This window comes from Cervus elaphus, chromosome 30 (genome assembly GCF_910594005.1).
Source record: "Cervus elaphus chromosome 30, mCerEla1.1, whole genome shotgun sequence".
NCBI lineage: Eukaryota > Metazoa > Chordata > Mammalia > Artiodactyla > Cervidae > Cervus > Cervus elaphus.
In genome coordinates, this window is record NC_057844.1 from 67949335 (window position 1) to 67965389 (window position 16055).

At 41.2% G+C, this 16055-nt stretch overlaps 1 protein-coding gene across 1 annotated transcript in view; it reads left to right on the plus strand.

The window, feature by feature from the left end:
- Positions 1 to 16055, plus strand: part of LOC122687098 (ATP-binding cassette sub-family C member 4-like) — a 324734-nt gene that overhangs the window by 237231 nt on the left and 71448 nt on the right. Inside the window, exons 21-24 of the mRNA XM_043892538.1 lie at positions 4758 to 4908; positions 12614 to 12733; positions 14032 to 14142; positions 15102 to 15199. Of these exons, the coding sequence (XP_043748473.1) occupies positions 4758 to 4908; positions 12614 to 12733; positions 14032 to 14142; positions 15102 to 15199 (480 nt within the window). The remainder of the gene's footprint in view (positions 1 to 4757; positions 4909 to 12613; positions 12734 to 14031; positions 14143 to 15101; positions 15200 to 16055) is intronic.

The window sequence follows — 16055 nt, forward strand, 5'->3', positions numbered from 1 at the left end:
GCCACAGGGAAGTCAAAAGATTGATAATAATAAGGTGACCAATAATACTTGAACAAAAACAATCATTGTTGTTCACTCGCTAAGTTGTGTCTGACTCTTTGTAACCCCATGGACTGCCGCACACCAGGCTTCCTTGTCCTTCACTATCTCCCATAGTTTGCTCAAGCTCATGTCCATTGAGTTGGTGATGCCTTCCAACCGTCTCATCCTCTGTCACCCCCTTCTCCTTCTGTCTTCAATCTTTCCCAACATCAGGATCTTTCCCAATGAGTTGGCTCTTTGCATTAGGTGGCTAAAATTTTTGAGTTTCAGCTTTAGCATCAGTCCTTCCAATGAATATTCAGAGTTGATTTCCTTTAAGATTGACTAATTTGATCCCCTTGCAGTCCAAGGGACTCTCAAGAGCCTTCTCCAATGCTGCAATTCAAAGGCATCAATTCATCAGTGCTCAGGCTGCTTTATGGTACAAATCTCACATCCATACATGACTACTGGGAAAACCATAGATTTTACTATATAGATCTTTGTCGGCAAAGTGATGTCTTTGCTTTTTAATGTGCTGTCTAGGTTAGTCATAGCTTTTCTTCCAAGGAGCAAACGTCTTCTAATTTCATGGCTGTGGTCACTGTCTGCAGTGATTTTGGAGCCCAAGAAAATAAAAGTCTTGTTACTGCTTCCTCTTTTCCCCCTTCTATTTGCCACGAAGTGTTAGGACTGGATGCCATGGTTGTTTTTTGAATATTGAGTTTCAACACATATTTTCCACTCTCCTCTTTCACACTCATCAAGAGGCTCTTTAGTTTCTTTTCTCTTTATGCCATTAGGGTGGTATCATCTGCATATCTGAGGTTGTTGATATTTCTCCTGCAATCTTGATTCCAGCTTGTATAGAGTCTTACCCTCCCTATTAATATTCAAGAATGTTAACACTAAACTCCATCTCAGCACAATATCAGTCTAATGGAATTTCTCCTCTAGGTGTAGTTATCATATTCTGTACACTAAATAATTATTCTGAATTGTGAAAAATCACCATGTACTCTCAAGTGAAAGATTCATCCAAAAAATTACTTCTATTTATTCATGTGGATTCATGATTTCTGATAGAATTCCCAACTGGTATGCTCCCAATGGGAAATAAGCATATCAAAATAATGATTTCCCCTTATTTCCTGGAGCATCAGGACTTGGGTCACTTCTTCTGTGTCAACATGTTTCTTGTACACACATCATTGTCTTTGTGCCATGGTGAGACAGAAGTACAAAAGCACTGGCCATGGTAATTGGGCCATCAGATAGGCCTGAAATCCAATCAGATGGGGAGAATTGTGTGTGTAGCTAGGATTAGGCTCCTTGAAATTCATGAGAATGTGGAAGAAAGAAATGAGACTGGCTTCAAGGAAGGGATCTCTGCTGCACACAGAAATCTGCTGTTTCCTTCTTCAGAGTATTAACTTTTTGCTTGGATACTGCTTTTGTCTCCTACAGCTTCTGTTAACAGTTTGAGACAGCTGGCAATAGAAGATCCATAAATGTATATGCATAAATAAATTTAAACTCATGCATTGTATATATGTTAATATAATATAATAGGTAATATCCACTATGAAAGTGAACGTTTCTCAGTCGTGTCCAATTCTCTGTGACCCCATGGACTATATAGTTCATGGAATTCTCCAGGCTAGAATACTGGAGTGGGTAGCCTTTCCCTTCTCCAGAGAATCTTCCCAACCCAGGGACCGAACCCAGGTCTCCTGCATTGCAGGCAGATTCTTTAACAGCTGAACTACAAGGAAAGTCCAATATCCACTATAAGGCTGGTTAGGGTATGACCTGTAAATAGAAGTAAAACTCTTATAAAAAGCCTATTTGAGTTGCTTCAGAATTAAGGAGCATGAAATCTGAAGGACCTAATTTTGGAGATTTTGAGAGCAACAGTTACAGGTCTTTAATGGGAACTCAAGGAAAAAGTATTGGCACAGTTCAAGTGGAGCCCTTCATTTTGATCTTGCGTCTTCTTCACAGGTTATCTGCCATGCTGGGTTGGTTATAAAAGGCCCTCACCTGGGGAAAGCCAGGCTATTGAAACTGGTGAATATTATCCAATAAAATAATGTGAGTCTACTAAAAAACTGTAATTTGGATTTCTTATAATTGACATTTCAGGTCTTTTTTCCTGACAACTACTGATGGCAAACCTAGTGACTTGACTTAAGATCACACACAGAAGGAAGGACCCCTCCCCATGAGAAAAGGGTATAGCAAGGTGGGATGCATTAGTTAATCCTATGGCTGTAAGAAATTGTTCAACTGAAAATATAATAGAAAGGAGGTTAGACAGGCCTATATTTCTCCATTTATGGTTGAATTTTGTTCCTTCATATTCCATGCTTTTCACGGGGAGAAACAGGAAAAGCACATGTCTCCATCCAAATAATGCAGTTTGATTCACAAGAGTTCCTGGACACAGTCACAGTTCTGGACATTTCCTTCTCCTTTCAGGCTCCCCTGCATACAACTGTGTCTCTGAGATTCCCAGGGTACAGATTCTTCCTGTCTTTCTTCATGACATGCAGTATCTTCCTGGGAAAACTTAGGACAACCGCTTACCCTCCTAGCTTACCATTTTCTTACCTGTAAATGGAAATGAAAGTTCTTGCTTTTCTCTTTCACAAATGGTTGTGAAGATCATCTGAGAAAACTTATATGGAAGAGCTGTGAAATGATAACCCAAGTCTCTGATATAGGCATTACTCTGCTAATGCATCTGCCAAAGACATGCTGGGAACAGTTTCCCTGGGCAACAAAGTGTGGAGGCCCTGAGTTGGTGAACATGGGGTGCTTGTTCTAAGAGGACAAAGAACACCTGGTGCTAACTTGGACAAGCCATTTGACCTTCCCAGCCCGGCTCCCTTTTGGTCAAAACTTCCAGGAATTGTGATTGCTACCCCAGATTATTCATGTCATTCTCTGTTTCTCTAGCCTGTGAAATTCAGTTGTCAGTCTCTTCTTCAAAGTTTCAATAAAGGATTCACATGTTCTTCCCTGTGTTTCCCCAGTGCCTTGTGCAGATCACCATGGAATTGCATCCATCTGAGATCATAAACTCTGGAGGCGTTGGCCCAAACTCTGTGAATGTCCTCAACTTTCAACCCCCTCTCATAGCAGGCTAGATACTAATATAGATACTACCCATAGATACTAAGTGCTGGTTGCATTCCTATCACTTGAAACTTTTCACCAGGGTATCATACTTTTTCTGATAAATATGGATATCTAAATCAGCATCAATCAATGATTTGGGCTTCTATTCTACCTGCTGTGTTTTTAGACTAAGATCATTTCCCAAGATAAAATCACCTCATGGAATGATGTGATGCTTAAGTGAATGGTTATGGAACTCTTACCACAGTGCTGTGCATAGAGTAAACACCTGGTAAATGGCACCCCCTGTTGTTATAATCACTACTCCTTAAAATAGTCATTTTTATCATAATGATAAAAAATTTAATGTATATCCAGAGGATAAAATTAAAAAAAAAAAACTCTTCATGCTTTATAAGTTGTTTATTATCAAACTTCTTCCCCAGATTTCTAGGAAATACCAAAAATTGGTTTTATCACATTTCTCTTCTTTTGTCTGTTTTTTATTGGGCATGCTGATGAACTCTGAAATTCCTTAAATAAGGTATTTAGAAGAAAAATTTAAGATAAATTAGGACGCTCAAATAAATAAAAATAATTTTCCTGGACAACAAATAGTTGGTGGTATGTTGGGAACAAGCTTAAGTATGTCCTAATGGCTCATGATGTAGACTCTCTTGCTCCATGGCTCAGGCTTTGCAGTTTCCATCAATCTCCTTTTCCTTTCCCTGTGCCTCAGTGTTTCCATCTGTAAAATGAGATAATACTATTACTTGATTGGGCTATTGTGAGGAGTAATAAACTAATACATGTCAAGTATTAAATGTGTAGCCCTGTACAGAGTCAGCACTCAGTAAATGTTAACTATGGACAGAAAACCAGGAAAGAAAATTTTCCACTTCCAAAGGTCACATTTGCATCTTTTCCTTCTTTACTGGACACTAACTTTGTAATTAACCACTTCTTTATCCTTACCTGTGTAACTGAGGCTTCTGGTTTCCCCATCTGTGATGCCTGCTCATTCATCTCTAGTAATACCTACTGACTCATGATAGTTTAGGGTTCAAGTCCTAGTCTCTCTAAACCTCAAATATTCTCTCATCTATTAAAATTAGTAATTCCTACCTTATAGGCTACTAAGTGTATTAAAAGAGCTAATACCTAGAAGGTTCTTGAGGTTTTTGGCACACAGTAATCACGTAATAGAGCTTCCCAGGTGGCTAGTGGTAAAGAATTCACCTGGCAATGTAGGAGATGCAGAAGGCATGGATTTGATTCTTGGGTCGGGAAGATCCCCTGGAGGAGGAAATGGAAACCCACTCCAGTGTTCTTGCCTGGAAAATTCCGTGGACAGAGGTGCCTGGAGGGCTGCGGTCCATGCAATTGCAAAGAGTCAGACACGACTAAGCGACTGAGTACACGCACATAATCTTGCAATAAATATCATTAGAACCACCTATTATTTTATTTGTTTGGGTGGCAAAACTTTCTCTACTATTTCAACACATCTTTCAGGAAAAGATAATCTTTCCTAACAAAATAGTCTATTAAAGTTTATTTTTGAAAAGAATCCTTGATAAAGAGGCCCCTTTATCTATTTTTCACTCTTCCAGACATCTCTACAAGTGATTGGTATGGTGGGTGTGGTAGTGGTGGTGATTCCTTGGATTGCTATACCTGTGATTCCCCTTGGCATCATTTTCTTTTTTCTTCGGCGGTATTTCTTAGAGACATCACGAGATGTGAAACGCCTGGAATCTTCAAGTGAGTACTGGGACTCTCAGGCTGGGATGGCAATGCAGGTTGGCTGCATTTACACCATAATTAACCACATCCCTGAAATCCTGCAGAATATATCTTTTGGAATTTCTCCCTAAGTCAGCATTAGGTAATTGTATATTATGGGCCCCGTGAGTAAGTGTGACCCTTAAGCCAAGTTGAGCTAGTGGCAGATCAGCTGCAGGTTTGCATTTTAGCACAAGGACAAATGTGGACAGGGGCCATTTCTGTCTTATTCATGACATACTTCCTAACACAGAAGAGCCACCCAGTAAACAGTTTTCCAAAAAATAATATGTTCCTTCATGTTGGTACTATTGTAGAAGGAAAATAGGGAATTTCTCTTCCCTTGAAGTTACTAGAAATGACAAGGAAAGGAAAATATTAAGAAAAGGAAAGGAAGCATCAGGAAATGTACTCATATGTCAGAGGTGATGTTTTTAGAAAATACATTCTTTCACATACTCCTAAGATGGTAAGTAAGTTGTAGTTGTTAAATGTATTGAAAAGATAAGCCCTCTTATTTCCAGGTTTGCTCTTTATCATCATCAGTATTTGAGATGATGTCACACTGTGGTCACCCCTCCCCAAGACTGTTCATATAAATGATGCTGGAAATAATCCCCTCAGGAGGACCCAGGAGGAGGATCTATTTAGTAGACTTTTAGTTTATCACCCCATTCAGCTTCCTGGTTTTAGAATAATGGGGTGTTGAGGTCCTTTAATGGACCAGAACCTGGTGGTCCAGAGTCAACGATAAGAAAGTGAAAGAAGGAAAGAGGCTCGTATTCCCTGGGTTACGCAGCCGGCCTTCGCACTCCAGGGAATCAGCCAGAAATAGAGAGAGAGAGAGAGAGAGAGAGAGAGAGAGAGATATGGGGACCCAAGCTCTGATGAAACAAGGGTGCTTTATTGAATTTTGTAAGAGTATATATACCGTAATACAAGGTAGCTTCTTCAAATAAAGATCAAGAGACCAGACTTTACAAGTTACCAAGGAAGCAGGAAGCAATAGAGGCCATAAGGCCAAAAGGTGATCCATATCAAAAGGAGGTTGTAAATAATCTCTTTCACCAAATGGAAAAGCTAATGAAGGAAATCCTATGCAAGCATCCCATCTCTTTGATCTGTCCTGGGAGAGGCTTGCCCAACATGGACTGATAAGGAACAGAGGGCTTAAGAGAGATAGGAAACAGCACACAGGAATCCTACTGTTAAACACTCCCTGACAATGGGGAACATTATTTTATGATTAATCATTCTATTTTTCAGGTAATCACAGAGGATGAAATAATTCAGAACTTATCATCAATGCACAGACATTTCATCAATATTAAAACAAAAAATTATAATAAAGTAGAATTATTAAATATTTTTAAAGAAGGTATAAGGACAGAAAATAAAGGAAGATGTTTGTGTCAGAAACCTTAACTATGGATAGTTAATGCAAGTTAATACCAACTTAACTTTCTAGAAACCAAGCCAAGAAGAGAAACATATTGAGTCTCTTTATTCTCTGTATCTACTAAGTGGAAAAATCTAAGTTAATCAAGACAAAGGAGTTTTTGGTGGTGAAATGTGTGTTTCATTTTTAATGATAAACTCTCGAGAGGCATTCATCCTATGTATTTGCATAAAGTACAGTTGGTGTCATAAATGCTATAGAAAAAAAATTTTCAGTCAAGAGAACCAGCTAAACTCCCATGAGGTCTGGGTTTTGTGAGGTGTTTGATTAGATTATGGAGCAGAAGAGTCCAGACATGTGTAATATTTTGCTGATGTGATTTGGTAGGTTGGTAGGACCTGGGAAAACAGAATAGGAGTTATGAGCTCCATACAGTCTTTTGTGTCGACAGGGCTTCAATCATTTTATGATTTGAAGTCAGTCATGAAATGGAGTCATTCAACAGTCTTGTTCAAAGCAGGTTGTTCCATTCAAAGAAGGATTGTTCCAGAAGGAATGTTTTTCAAAGATTTATGCCTTGAGCATGGGCCACTTCCCATTCACATGGAAGTGGAGAGAAGGGCACCTCCTGAGGCCTTTTTCAAAAAGCAGTACAGGATTTCACCTGGAGAGGCTGGGAACTTTTTGGCCCCATCCCTGTGGAGTATTTGGATTTTTTGAAACCTAGTAGGCTGCAACAATGTTAGACAGTAAATTCAATCATCCAGATACCCCTCTGCCACACCGCAGGTAACCAAGTGAGATGGCCTGTTGATTAGAACTGTTTATGTTCTCTCTCCAGGTTGTGGGTCTGTGCCATAAATAATACCACTTTTTTCTCTATAGAGTAACTAATAGTATATCTTAAGGCCACTGCTGGAGCCACCAGCAAAAAGACATCTGATTGCTATAACCAGAAGGCATAAACCTACTTCATTCCTGTGCCCTGAAAAACTGCTAAAATCCTGAGGTTTATATTCAGATCCAACTGCCTACCTTTCTGGAGCATTATGTTGACTTTTGTCCTCTTAGTGACAAATGTACAGCTGATCATAATAATTTTTCACTATTATACAACTAAGCATAACCAAAATGCAAAACCAGGATGGCATTTGGTTGCATTTCTCTAGCCAAACCTATTCATTTGGCAGTGCCGGAATTATGAATCTGTATCAAATCCTATCTGTAAGGATTCCATGATCAACTAGCAATGTCTGCCAGGGACATAGCTGAGGGAGGTTTAGCACATGTGCCACATATATTCAGATCATGGATCCTCAAGTCTGCTGTTTTAAGGCATTCTAATGCTGGATTCCCTGGGACTTTATTCAACCCAAGGTGCTTAGTATGATGTATGGTAATGGCTAAGGCTGTTGGATGTTAGTTAAGTGAGATTTGAGGGTTTTCTGAAGGTAAACAAAGTCTGGAGAAAAGTGCATTTAGTCATGCACGGACATCCTTAAACATGATTATTCTTCCCCTGAGACATTGCTGTTGTGATTAAAAGCACAGCCTTGGAAATAAGACAGAATTGGGTCTGACACTCAGCTCTACCACTTAGATGAGTTAATTTACTTAATCTTGGGAAGGAAGTACTCTTTATTCCTCAGTTTTGTTTTCCCTCTGATACAGGTAAACTAATACCTGCCCTCTGGGGCTCTCAGGATTTCTTGAATTGAAGCTTGTTAGATACTTGCTGTGCTGTGCTTAGTTGCTCAGTCATATTGACTCTTTGTGACCCCATGAACTGTAGCCACCAGGCTCCTCTATCCATGGGGATTCCAGTCAAGAATACTGGAGTGTGTTGCTATGCCCTCCTGCAGGGGATTTTCCCAACCCAGGGACTGAACCAAGGTTTCCTGCCTTGCAGGTGGATTCTTTACCATCTGAGCCACCAGAGAAGCCCAGGAATATTGGAGTGAGTAGCCTATCCCTTCTCGAGGGGATCTTCACAACCCAAGAATTAAACCACGGTCTCTTGCATTGCAGGCAGATTCTTTATCAGCTGAGCTACCAGGGAAGCCCCAAAGTAGTTGCTAGTGACTACCAAAGGCACCAGAACTTTGAACATAAGGGTATTTAAATTTTTTTATTTATTTGTTTTTGGCTGTGCTAAGTCTTCATTGCTATGCGGGCTTTTCTCTAGTTGTGGTATGTGGGCTTCTCACTGTGATGGCTTCTGTTGTTGAGGGGCCACAGGCTCTATGGGGCTTGGGCTTTCAGCTTGTGAGCTCAGTACTTGTGGCTCTCAGGCTCTAGAGCACAGTCTCAGTAATAATTGTGCATGGGTTTAGTTGCTCTTTGGCATATGGAATCTTCCAAGATCAGGGACTGAGCCCTTGTCTCCTGCACTGAAAGCATATTTTCATCCACAGAGCCACCAGGGAAGTCCAAATGTGAAGGAACTAAGAACATAAACAACTGGCAGTTCTCACATAGGTGAATGATAACCTGCAGCACGGCTGCCACCCTGGGGTCTTTTCATGTGGTTCCCTGCACCACCCCCTACCCCAGGGAAGATCTGCAGTCCAGGTGGAATGTGTCCCCAAGTGTCCTCAGGGTTGTGGAAACACAGCCGTATGTCTTGTAAACTGTAGGGTTACATGTGTCTATGACTTCTGACTGATATCATGTCTGTTATATAGTGTGCTTCAGGATTGTGAGCTTGGTCTTTGTGGGAAAAAGGGTGTTATGTTGGGCAAGGTAAGACCAGAGCCTTGACATCCCCTCTCCTTATGTACTAGTTAATTTTCTTTGCAGACACCCTCCAGTTCCCTCATTCTGGCAACCTGCTCACCCCTAGTGGGGTTTGAAAGAAACAGGATAGATTTTCACAGGTCAGCATTCCTTCTGTCCCACTGTAACTCTTGGGCATGAGGTGAGGTAGGTGATGGGGTGTTTGGTTCCCTGGTGTTGAAGGCTGAGATGACACCTGGTTTCTAAAGTTGACCACATCCTCCATCCCTGCTGGAGAGAATCAGCTGCACTTTGATCTCCTGGTGAGGGAAGCAGGTGAGGGAGGCCATGCTGAAGAGTTCATTCCAGGAGTCTCCCTGGGGGAACAGGCACATCTACTTCCTACTCAGAAGCCTTGTCTGTGATGAATAGTGTTGACGTCACATTTGCTCTGGAAATCACAGCCTGGTTCTAGTGAGTTTTCTTTGTTCTCTGGAGCTGGACTCTTGATATCCTCCAGACAGTGTGATGGGCCTGGAATTCACCTGTGTCATTGCCGTGAGCCCCCTGCTTCCAGAATAATTGAGTTCTGGGGTCTGGTTGGGACACCTGTTGGGAATGCAGAAAAGGCCTGAAGAGAGTTCCTAGACTTTGTTATTTGGAGCGTGAGCTCAGTCTTAAAAGTGCTGTTAAAAGTTTATATTGCTATTTTAAAAGTGTAAAGTTAAAGCTAAAATAAATACTATTAAATGTTACTCAATAGAATAAGGGCTTCCCAGGTGGTGCTAGTGGTAAAGAACTCACCTACCAATGCAGGAGACTAAAGAGATGCTGAGTTGATCCTTGGGTCAGGAAGATCCCCTGGAGGAGGGCACAGCAATCCATTCCAATATTCTTGCCTGGAGAATCCCATGGACAGAGAAGCCTGGTGAACTACAGTCTATAGGATTGCAGAGTCAGACATGATTGAAGTAACTTGGCATGCAATAGAATGAAGAGAGAGAACAGTGTGGATGCTAAAGTAAGATCACAGACATGTCCTTGGAAGGTCAGAAACACCATTGAACCACTTTAGGCTCTTTGCCTGAATTAGATACAAAGGGAAATGTTATATCATGTCCTGTTTCAAAGAAGGTTTTTTCCTTACAGCTATATTACAGTTGAGGGTTCCTAACAATTAGGGTTCCTGATCAGATGTCCCAAGTAGAAAGAACTGCAGGGCTGAGTGGATGGTCAGCTAGGACCCAGCCCAGGCTGTCCTCCCCCAGCCCAGGGCTTCCCACCCTCCCTGAGCTCCAGTGTCTCAGAGGAGGAAGCCTGCTCCTTCCTTTCTTATAAGATAGATCCAGGGATATGAAGCACAAGAGGAGTTCTGTGTCTTTGCCCATTTATATCCTGCCCCCCTACAGCCCCTCCACCCCTGTGGAGCCTGTTGATAATGACTGAACTGTCACCCAGACAGGCATTTGGATGCCAGACTAAGGAGCAAAAACCTGAAAATAATTTGGAGTTTCTCCCCTTTGATTCTTTCCCCATCATTTCATATAATTTCTGAGGCTTCCTGCAAGATAAATGACCTTGCTACTGCTAAGTCACTTCAGTTGTGTCTGACTCTGTGTGACCCCATAGACAGCAGCCCACCAGGCTCCCCAGTCCCTGGGATTCTCCAGGCAAGAACACTGGAGTGGGTTGCCATTTCCTTCTCCAATACATGAAAGTGAAAAGTGAAAGTGAAGTCGCTCAGTCATGTCCGGCTCTTCACGACCGCATGGACTGCAGCCTACCAGGTTCTTCCGTCCATGGGATTTTCCAGGCAAGAATACTGGAGTGGGGTGCCATTGCCTTCTCCGATAAGTGACCTTAACTTCCCCTAAATGTCCAGATTTTACTAACAGGTCTTTTCTAGGAGATGTACAAGTAACAGAGTGATGTCAGTATTTCCTGCTGATATAGCACAAGTTATCACTCACCCCAGACAGAGGTCACAGGCTCACTATCTGCCTCTGACAGCAGCAGGTTACAGCCTCATTCATGGTGGAAATAAGAACCGTAAGGGTCCTCCCTGCCTGGCAGCCTGCAGCCCACCTATTCCCTGATGGGCAGGTGCCTAACTCTGGTGCTTGTGGTCAATGTCCTCTTAGAGAAGATGGTGGGAAATGAATGGTCAGTGAAGGGACACCAGACCCCAAACCCACATGAAGTCACTCAAAGAGAATGATCACTAAGGGCACAGTTAGGTTTTACAAGGTGATGTGAGTGTCTCATGCCACAGTGACCTCCAAATGCCAGAAAAAGCATTGAGCAGGTAGTTTTAAAAACCTGGATTAGATTCCCAGAGCAGAAGTCAAGACCATTCAGAGACACGTGGCTAAGCAAGTCCTGTGGGCACAAGGGCGGTGCAGTACCAGGTGTTCTGTGACCCACGCAGAGACTCCTGGCGCAGGTGCAGGAAGAATCCCAGGATGGAGGAGATGGCAGACTGTCTGCTCCTCTTACTCATCTTGCCCCTGTCCTATGTCTGGCTCTGGTTCAGCGTAGGGGATGTACTGACTCTATCCTGGCTCTTAGGTTACTCATCTAAGTTGGAGACAGCACACAGATAGCTCACCAAAATTCAGTGTGGTAAAAACTCTCAAAGAGAATTAAATTTAAAAATGCTTTTGAATTGGGACTACCCTGCTCATCCAGTGGTTAAGAATCTGCCTTCCAATGCAGGGGACCTAGGCTTGATCCCTGAATGGTGAACTAGGATCCTACATGTCACAGGGCAACTAATCCTGTGTACCCCAACTAGAGAGCCCATGTGCTGCAACTACTGAGCCCATGAGCTCTAGAGCCTGTGATCTAAAATAATGGAAGCCCATGCATGGCAACTAAAGAAAGCTTGCATGCCACAATGAAGAACGTGTGTGCCACAATGAATACCCATTGCAGTCAAAGAAAATGCTATTGAATCAAAAGTTTGTGAACAGTTTCCATCCAGAGAGATGTCAAGGAAGAATTTGGAGAGAGGCCACATTTGAGGATTGTGATGAACCAGCTAGTAAAGAGTTTCAGTATCTAAATCTAAGTCAGATTTGAATTTGGTTCAAGATAGAGTCAGGCTTCCCTGGTGGCTCAGTGGTAAAGAATCAGCCTGCAATGCAGGAGCCACAAGAGACACGGGTTCGATTCCTGGGTTGGAAGACCCCTTGGAAAAGGGTATGTCAACCCACTCCAGTATTCTTGCCTGGAGAATCCCATGTACAGAGGAGCCTGGTGGGCGAGTCCATAGGGTCGTGAAGAGTCAGACACAATTGAAAAGACTTAACATGCATGCACAAAGATAGATTCAAAGAGAATCTTTCATTTCTAGGTCGTTAAGGTGAAGCTTGACATGAGCAGGAGTTTGAGCGGCACATGGAGAATTCTCTCCAGAAAGGACGTCATCCCTTCTCCCCCAGGCAGCCCAACCAGGAATTCCAGTGTGCTGTTTGGCAGAACATGCAAACAGCACACGGGAGGCAATGGGTTTCTTTGCATCCAGCCTCCCTGACTTTCTCTGTCGTGTGTCTGTCTCTGCTTCCCCAGCACAGAGCCCAGTGTTTTCCCACTTAACATCTTCTCTCCAAGGACTCTGGACCATCCGGGCATACAAAGCTGAGCAGAGGTTTCAGGAACTGTTCGACTCACACCAGGACTTGCATTCAGGTCTGTGAGTTTCTGGAGATGATTTCAAAGGATGGGATGTGCTGTCGTCTGAGGCCTGACCTCCCTCTCAGGTGGTCTTGCTGGCCCGCACCTCTCTCTGTGCTGCCCCAGGTCCCCCTCTGCACACCTGCCTCCCCCACCCCATCCTCTCAGCACCCTGTCTGTGCTCCCCTCTTCCCTCTTCTCCCCAGACCAACTTCCATTGTCCTTCCATCACGGTGTCCTATGGCTTTCTGTCCCTTTAGGACAGAAGTCAGTATACTTTTCTTTTTTTTTTTCAAACAACAGATAGTAAATATTTTAGACTTTGTGTGCCATTCTATCTCTGTTGTAACTTATCAACTTTGCTGTTGTAGCACAAAAACAGGCAAAGATAATACATCAGCAAAAGCACATGACTGTGTTCCAATAAAACTTTATTTACAAAAGCAGGTGGTGGCCATTCTTGGCCCACAGGCTATAGTTTGTCAACTCTCTTTTCAGACAATGCAGGGCAGCAGATTTGATTGAGGTAAATCATTATCTAATTAACAGATTTTTAACTCACTTGGCTAATATTATTCCGAGTATTGGTAATATTTTTCCCTAGGTAGAAATTTCAGAATTCCCTCTAAATCTATAAAATCCTTGCCCATCTCTCCAGTCTTTATTGTATCTTAAAGATAAAATGGCATTTTGAAAGTCACATGCAGATCCAGTTAGCTCATGGTTGTATAGACACTGGCTCCTGAGAATAAACACTGTGCAGGGCCCTGTAGTAAGTGTGGAGGTGCTGGAAACAGAGTGTGAGCTGTGCTCTCTGCTGTCAGAAAGCTGGGAACAGTTGGCCCTGAGAGAGGATGAGCCTCATGTTGAGGCCTAGCACTGTAGGAAATGCACCAATGAGACCATTTTTCCATTTTCTCCATTGTTATCATATTACTGTTTATAACCTGTGAGTTAAATTTTTTTCTTATTGAAGTATAGTTGATAAACAGTAGTACATTAGTTTCAGATGTACAGCAAAATAATTCAGTTTTATATGTGTATTTTTTTCAGATAATTTTCCATCATAAATTATTACAAGCTATTGAATATAGTTTCACAGAGCCCCTGGCTTGATTCTTCTGTGTCCCATGTTATCTGGTATCAAAACAGCTTTTTGGAACCTTCATGTTCCTTGGGTGTATAACTTTGCCATCCTACTTTGTGTAAAAAGCTTCTGTAGCTCAACTGAGCAAAATGGTCTTTCTTGTTCAAAGCAGTTAACATGGTTTTTCTAACTTATTCATTATGCTTATTTTGGTTCACAAATCCAGAGGCCTGGTTCTTGCTTTTGAGTATAACCCGATGGTTCACTTTGCGTCTGGATGTCATCTACCTCATCTTCGTCTCTCTTGTTGACTTTGGGTCTCTGCTTCTTGCACAAAGTAAGTATGGGTGCAAATAACTATTTATGGTGTGATTAAAATTTAGAGCTGTATTTACAGTTGTTATATTAAACTCTTGCCGCCTTGTCTAACAAGTACAGTTTGGTTCTAATGAATTGTATTAAAGCATTTGCAGCATGTGATTCCACAGTGTGGCCCATGTAGAGAGGTCATTTGAATCTTGATGGGACCTTTTATTCTTTTCTCTTTCTTTGAATGAGTTGATGTCTACTCAGCGATAGCAAGCTGACCTTAGAAATTTTTCTGGTAGTGTTTAGTAGTTGGATGGAGAGAACCAAATTTGCCATAAAGTTTTTTGTCCAAGTTAGGACTTTAGATTTTGGCTCTAGGGCTACTGGGGTCTCTTGGTTGTAGGTGCTTGGTGCACTGGGATGAGAAAGGTTCTCTGTAGCAAAGGACACCATCCTCACTGCTGTGTGGGTACCAGATGAGCAGGTGTTGGTGTTTATGACATGAATTTACCAGCCCTAAATATTCTATAAGAGCAATATTGAATCACAATCTTTAATATGGAACAATGAGAATTGTATTTGAGTTTTAAAAGCACTGGCTTTTAGAAAACATTGCCTTGTTTTTCATGGTTTCCAACTATGGCTGCACTGGACATAGAAAGTGAAATTGCTTGATTGTTCTTGAAACCACAATGACAAAAGTCTTAATAATAAAATTATTCCTCATTGTCTGCTGTATATTGACAATGTTGAGATTAAGTTCATTTAATAGTCTTTCTGAATTCATAGTGGTTTTAATTTTTGGGGAGGGAGGTTTTAATTGTATTGTGGACTCAATCAAATGATAGTAAAAGTATAAGTAATATTGTCATTATATGTAAATGATTTAAATATTATAAAGGAGTTATCTTAATAAAGTGATAGAAGGAACTGGCCTCAAGGTCAAAAACAAGACTGACTTTTCCCCCCCTCTTCTTCCTCATTTAGCTTTGAATGTCGGGCAGGTTGGCCTGATACTGTCCTATGCTCTCAACATCTTGGTGTTCCCATGGTGCATCAGGCTAAGTGTTGAAGTTGAGAATATGGTGATGTTTATCTTAACATTCTTAACCTTGTACTACTTCTTGCCATTAAAAAGTATAAAAGGAATTCTTATGTAAAATATTAAAACTTGTTTTTACATCTATCTCACAGAGTTTTTTTATATCCTCCTCCATCTGTTTAAAGCTAATCTAAAAAAATACATCTTTTACTCAGTCTTACGTGTGCCATGTCAGCAAGTTTTTATTCATCACAAACTGTCTTCACATGTAATAAATGTCTCTGTAGGAGGGAGGTTCTGAAATCTTGGAGAGAATATAAACCAGTTTGGGGGGAGGTTGTTTATTATTGTTTCTTAACTGGTAATTCCTCATTCTTGGTAAAAAAAGAATTCACTATTTTGTAGTTCTTTGTTTAATTGATAGATATCTGTCCCTACCTCATTTTAGCATTTATTCTTGTTTGTGTTAAACCCATGAATTTGCTGGTATCCATCCTTTTTGGTAGAATAAGCCACTTCTCTGAATATGCTATCAAAGATGTCAAGTTATTTTTGTTTAGGAGGCCTTGGTCAGTATTTAAATTATATTTTCCTTTGAGTATTGCATATTGGCCCAAAGAGAGAAAAACAATAAAAATGCAATATTTGCACTTCTCTCTTCTAATAGAGTAGAAAGTGAGAAATTATTAAAATGAGGTTTGATGACCATCCAGTTCTACTCCTCTATAACACGTGGCCCTTTTATAACCACTGATTAGTGTTCATAAGTATTCTTTTCTTTGACCAAATTCTTTTTATTCAGATGTGGAAAGTGAGTAAATAAAATCTTTGCATTCATTGATCTAATTCTTTTAGTTTTAATATAATGCTGAAGGAAGCAGCCCTAAGTGAAACTGTTA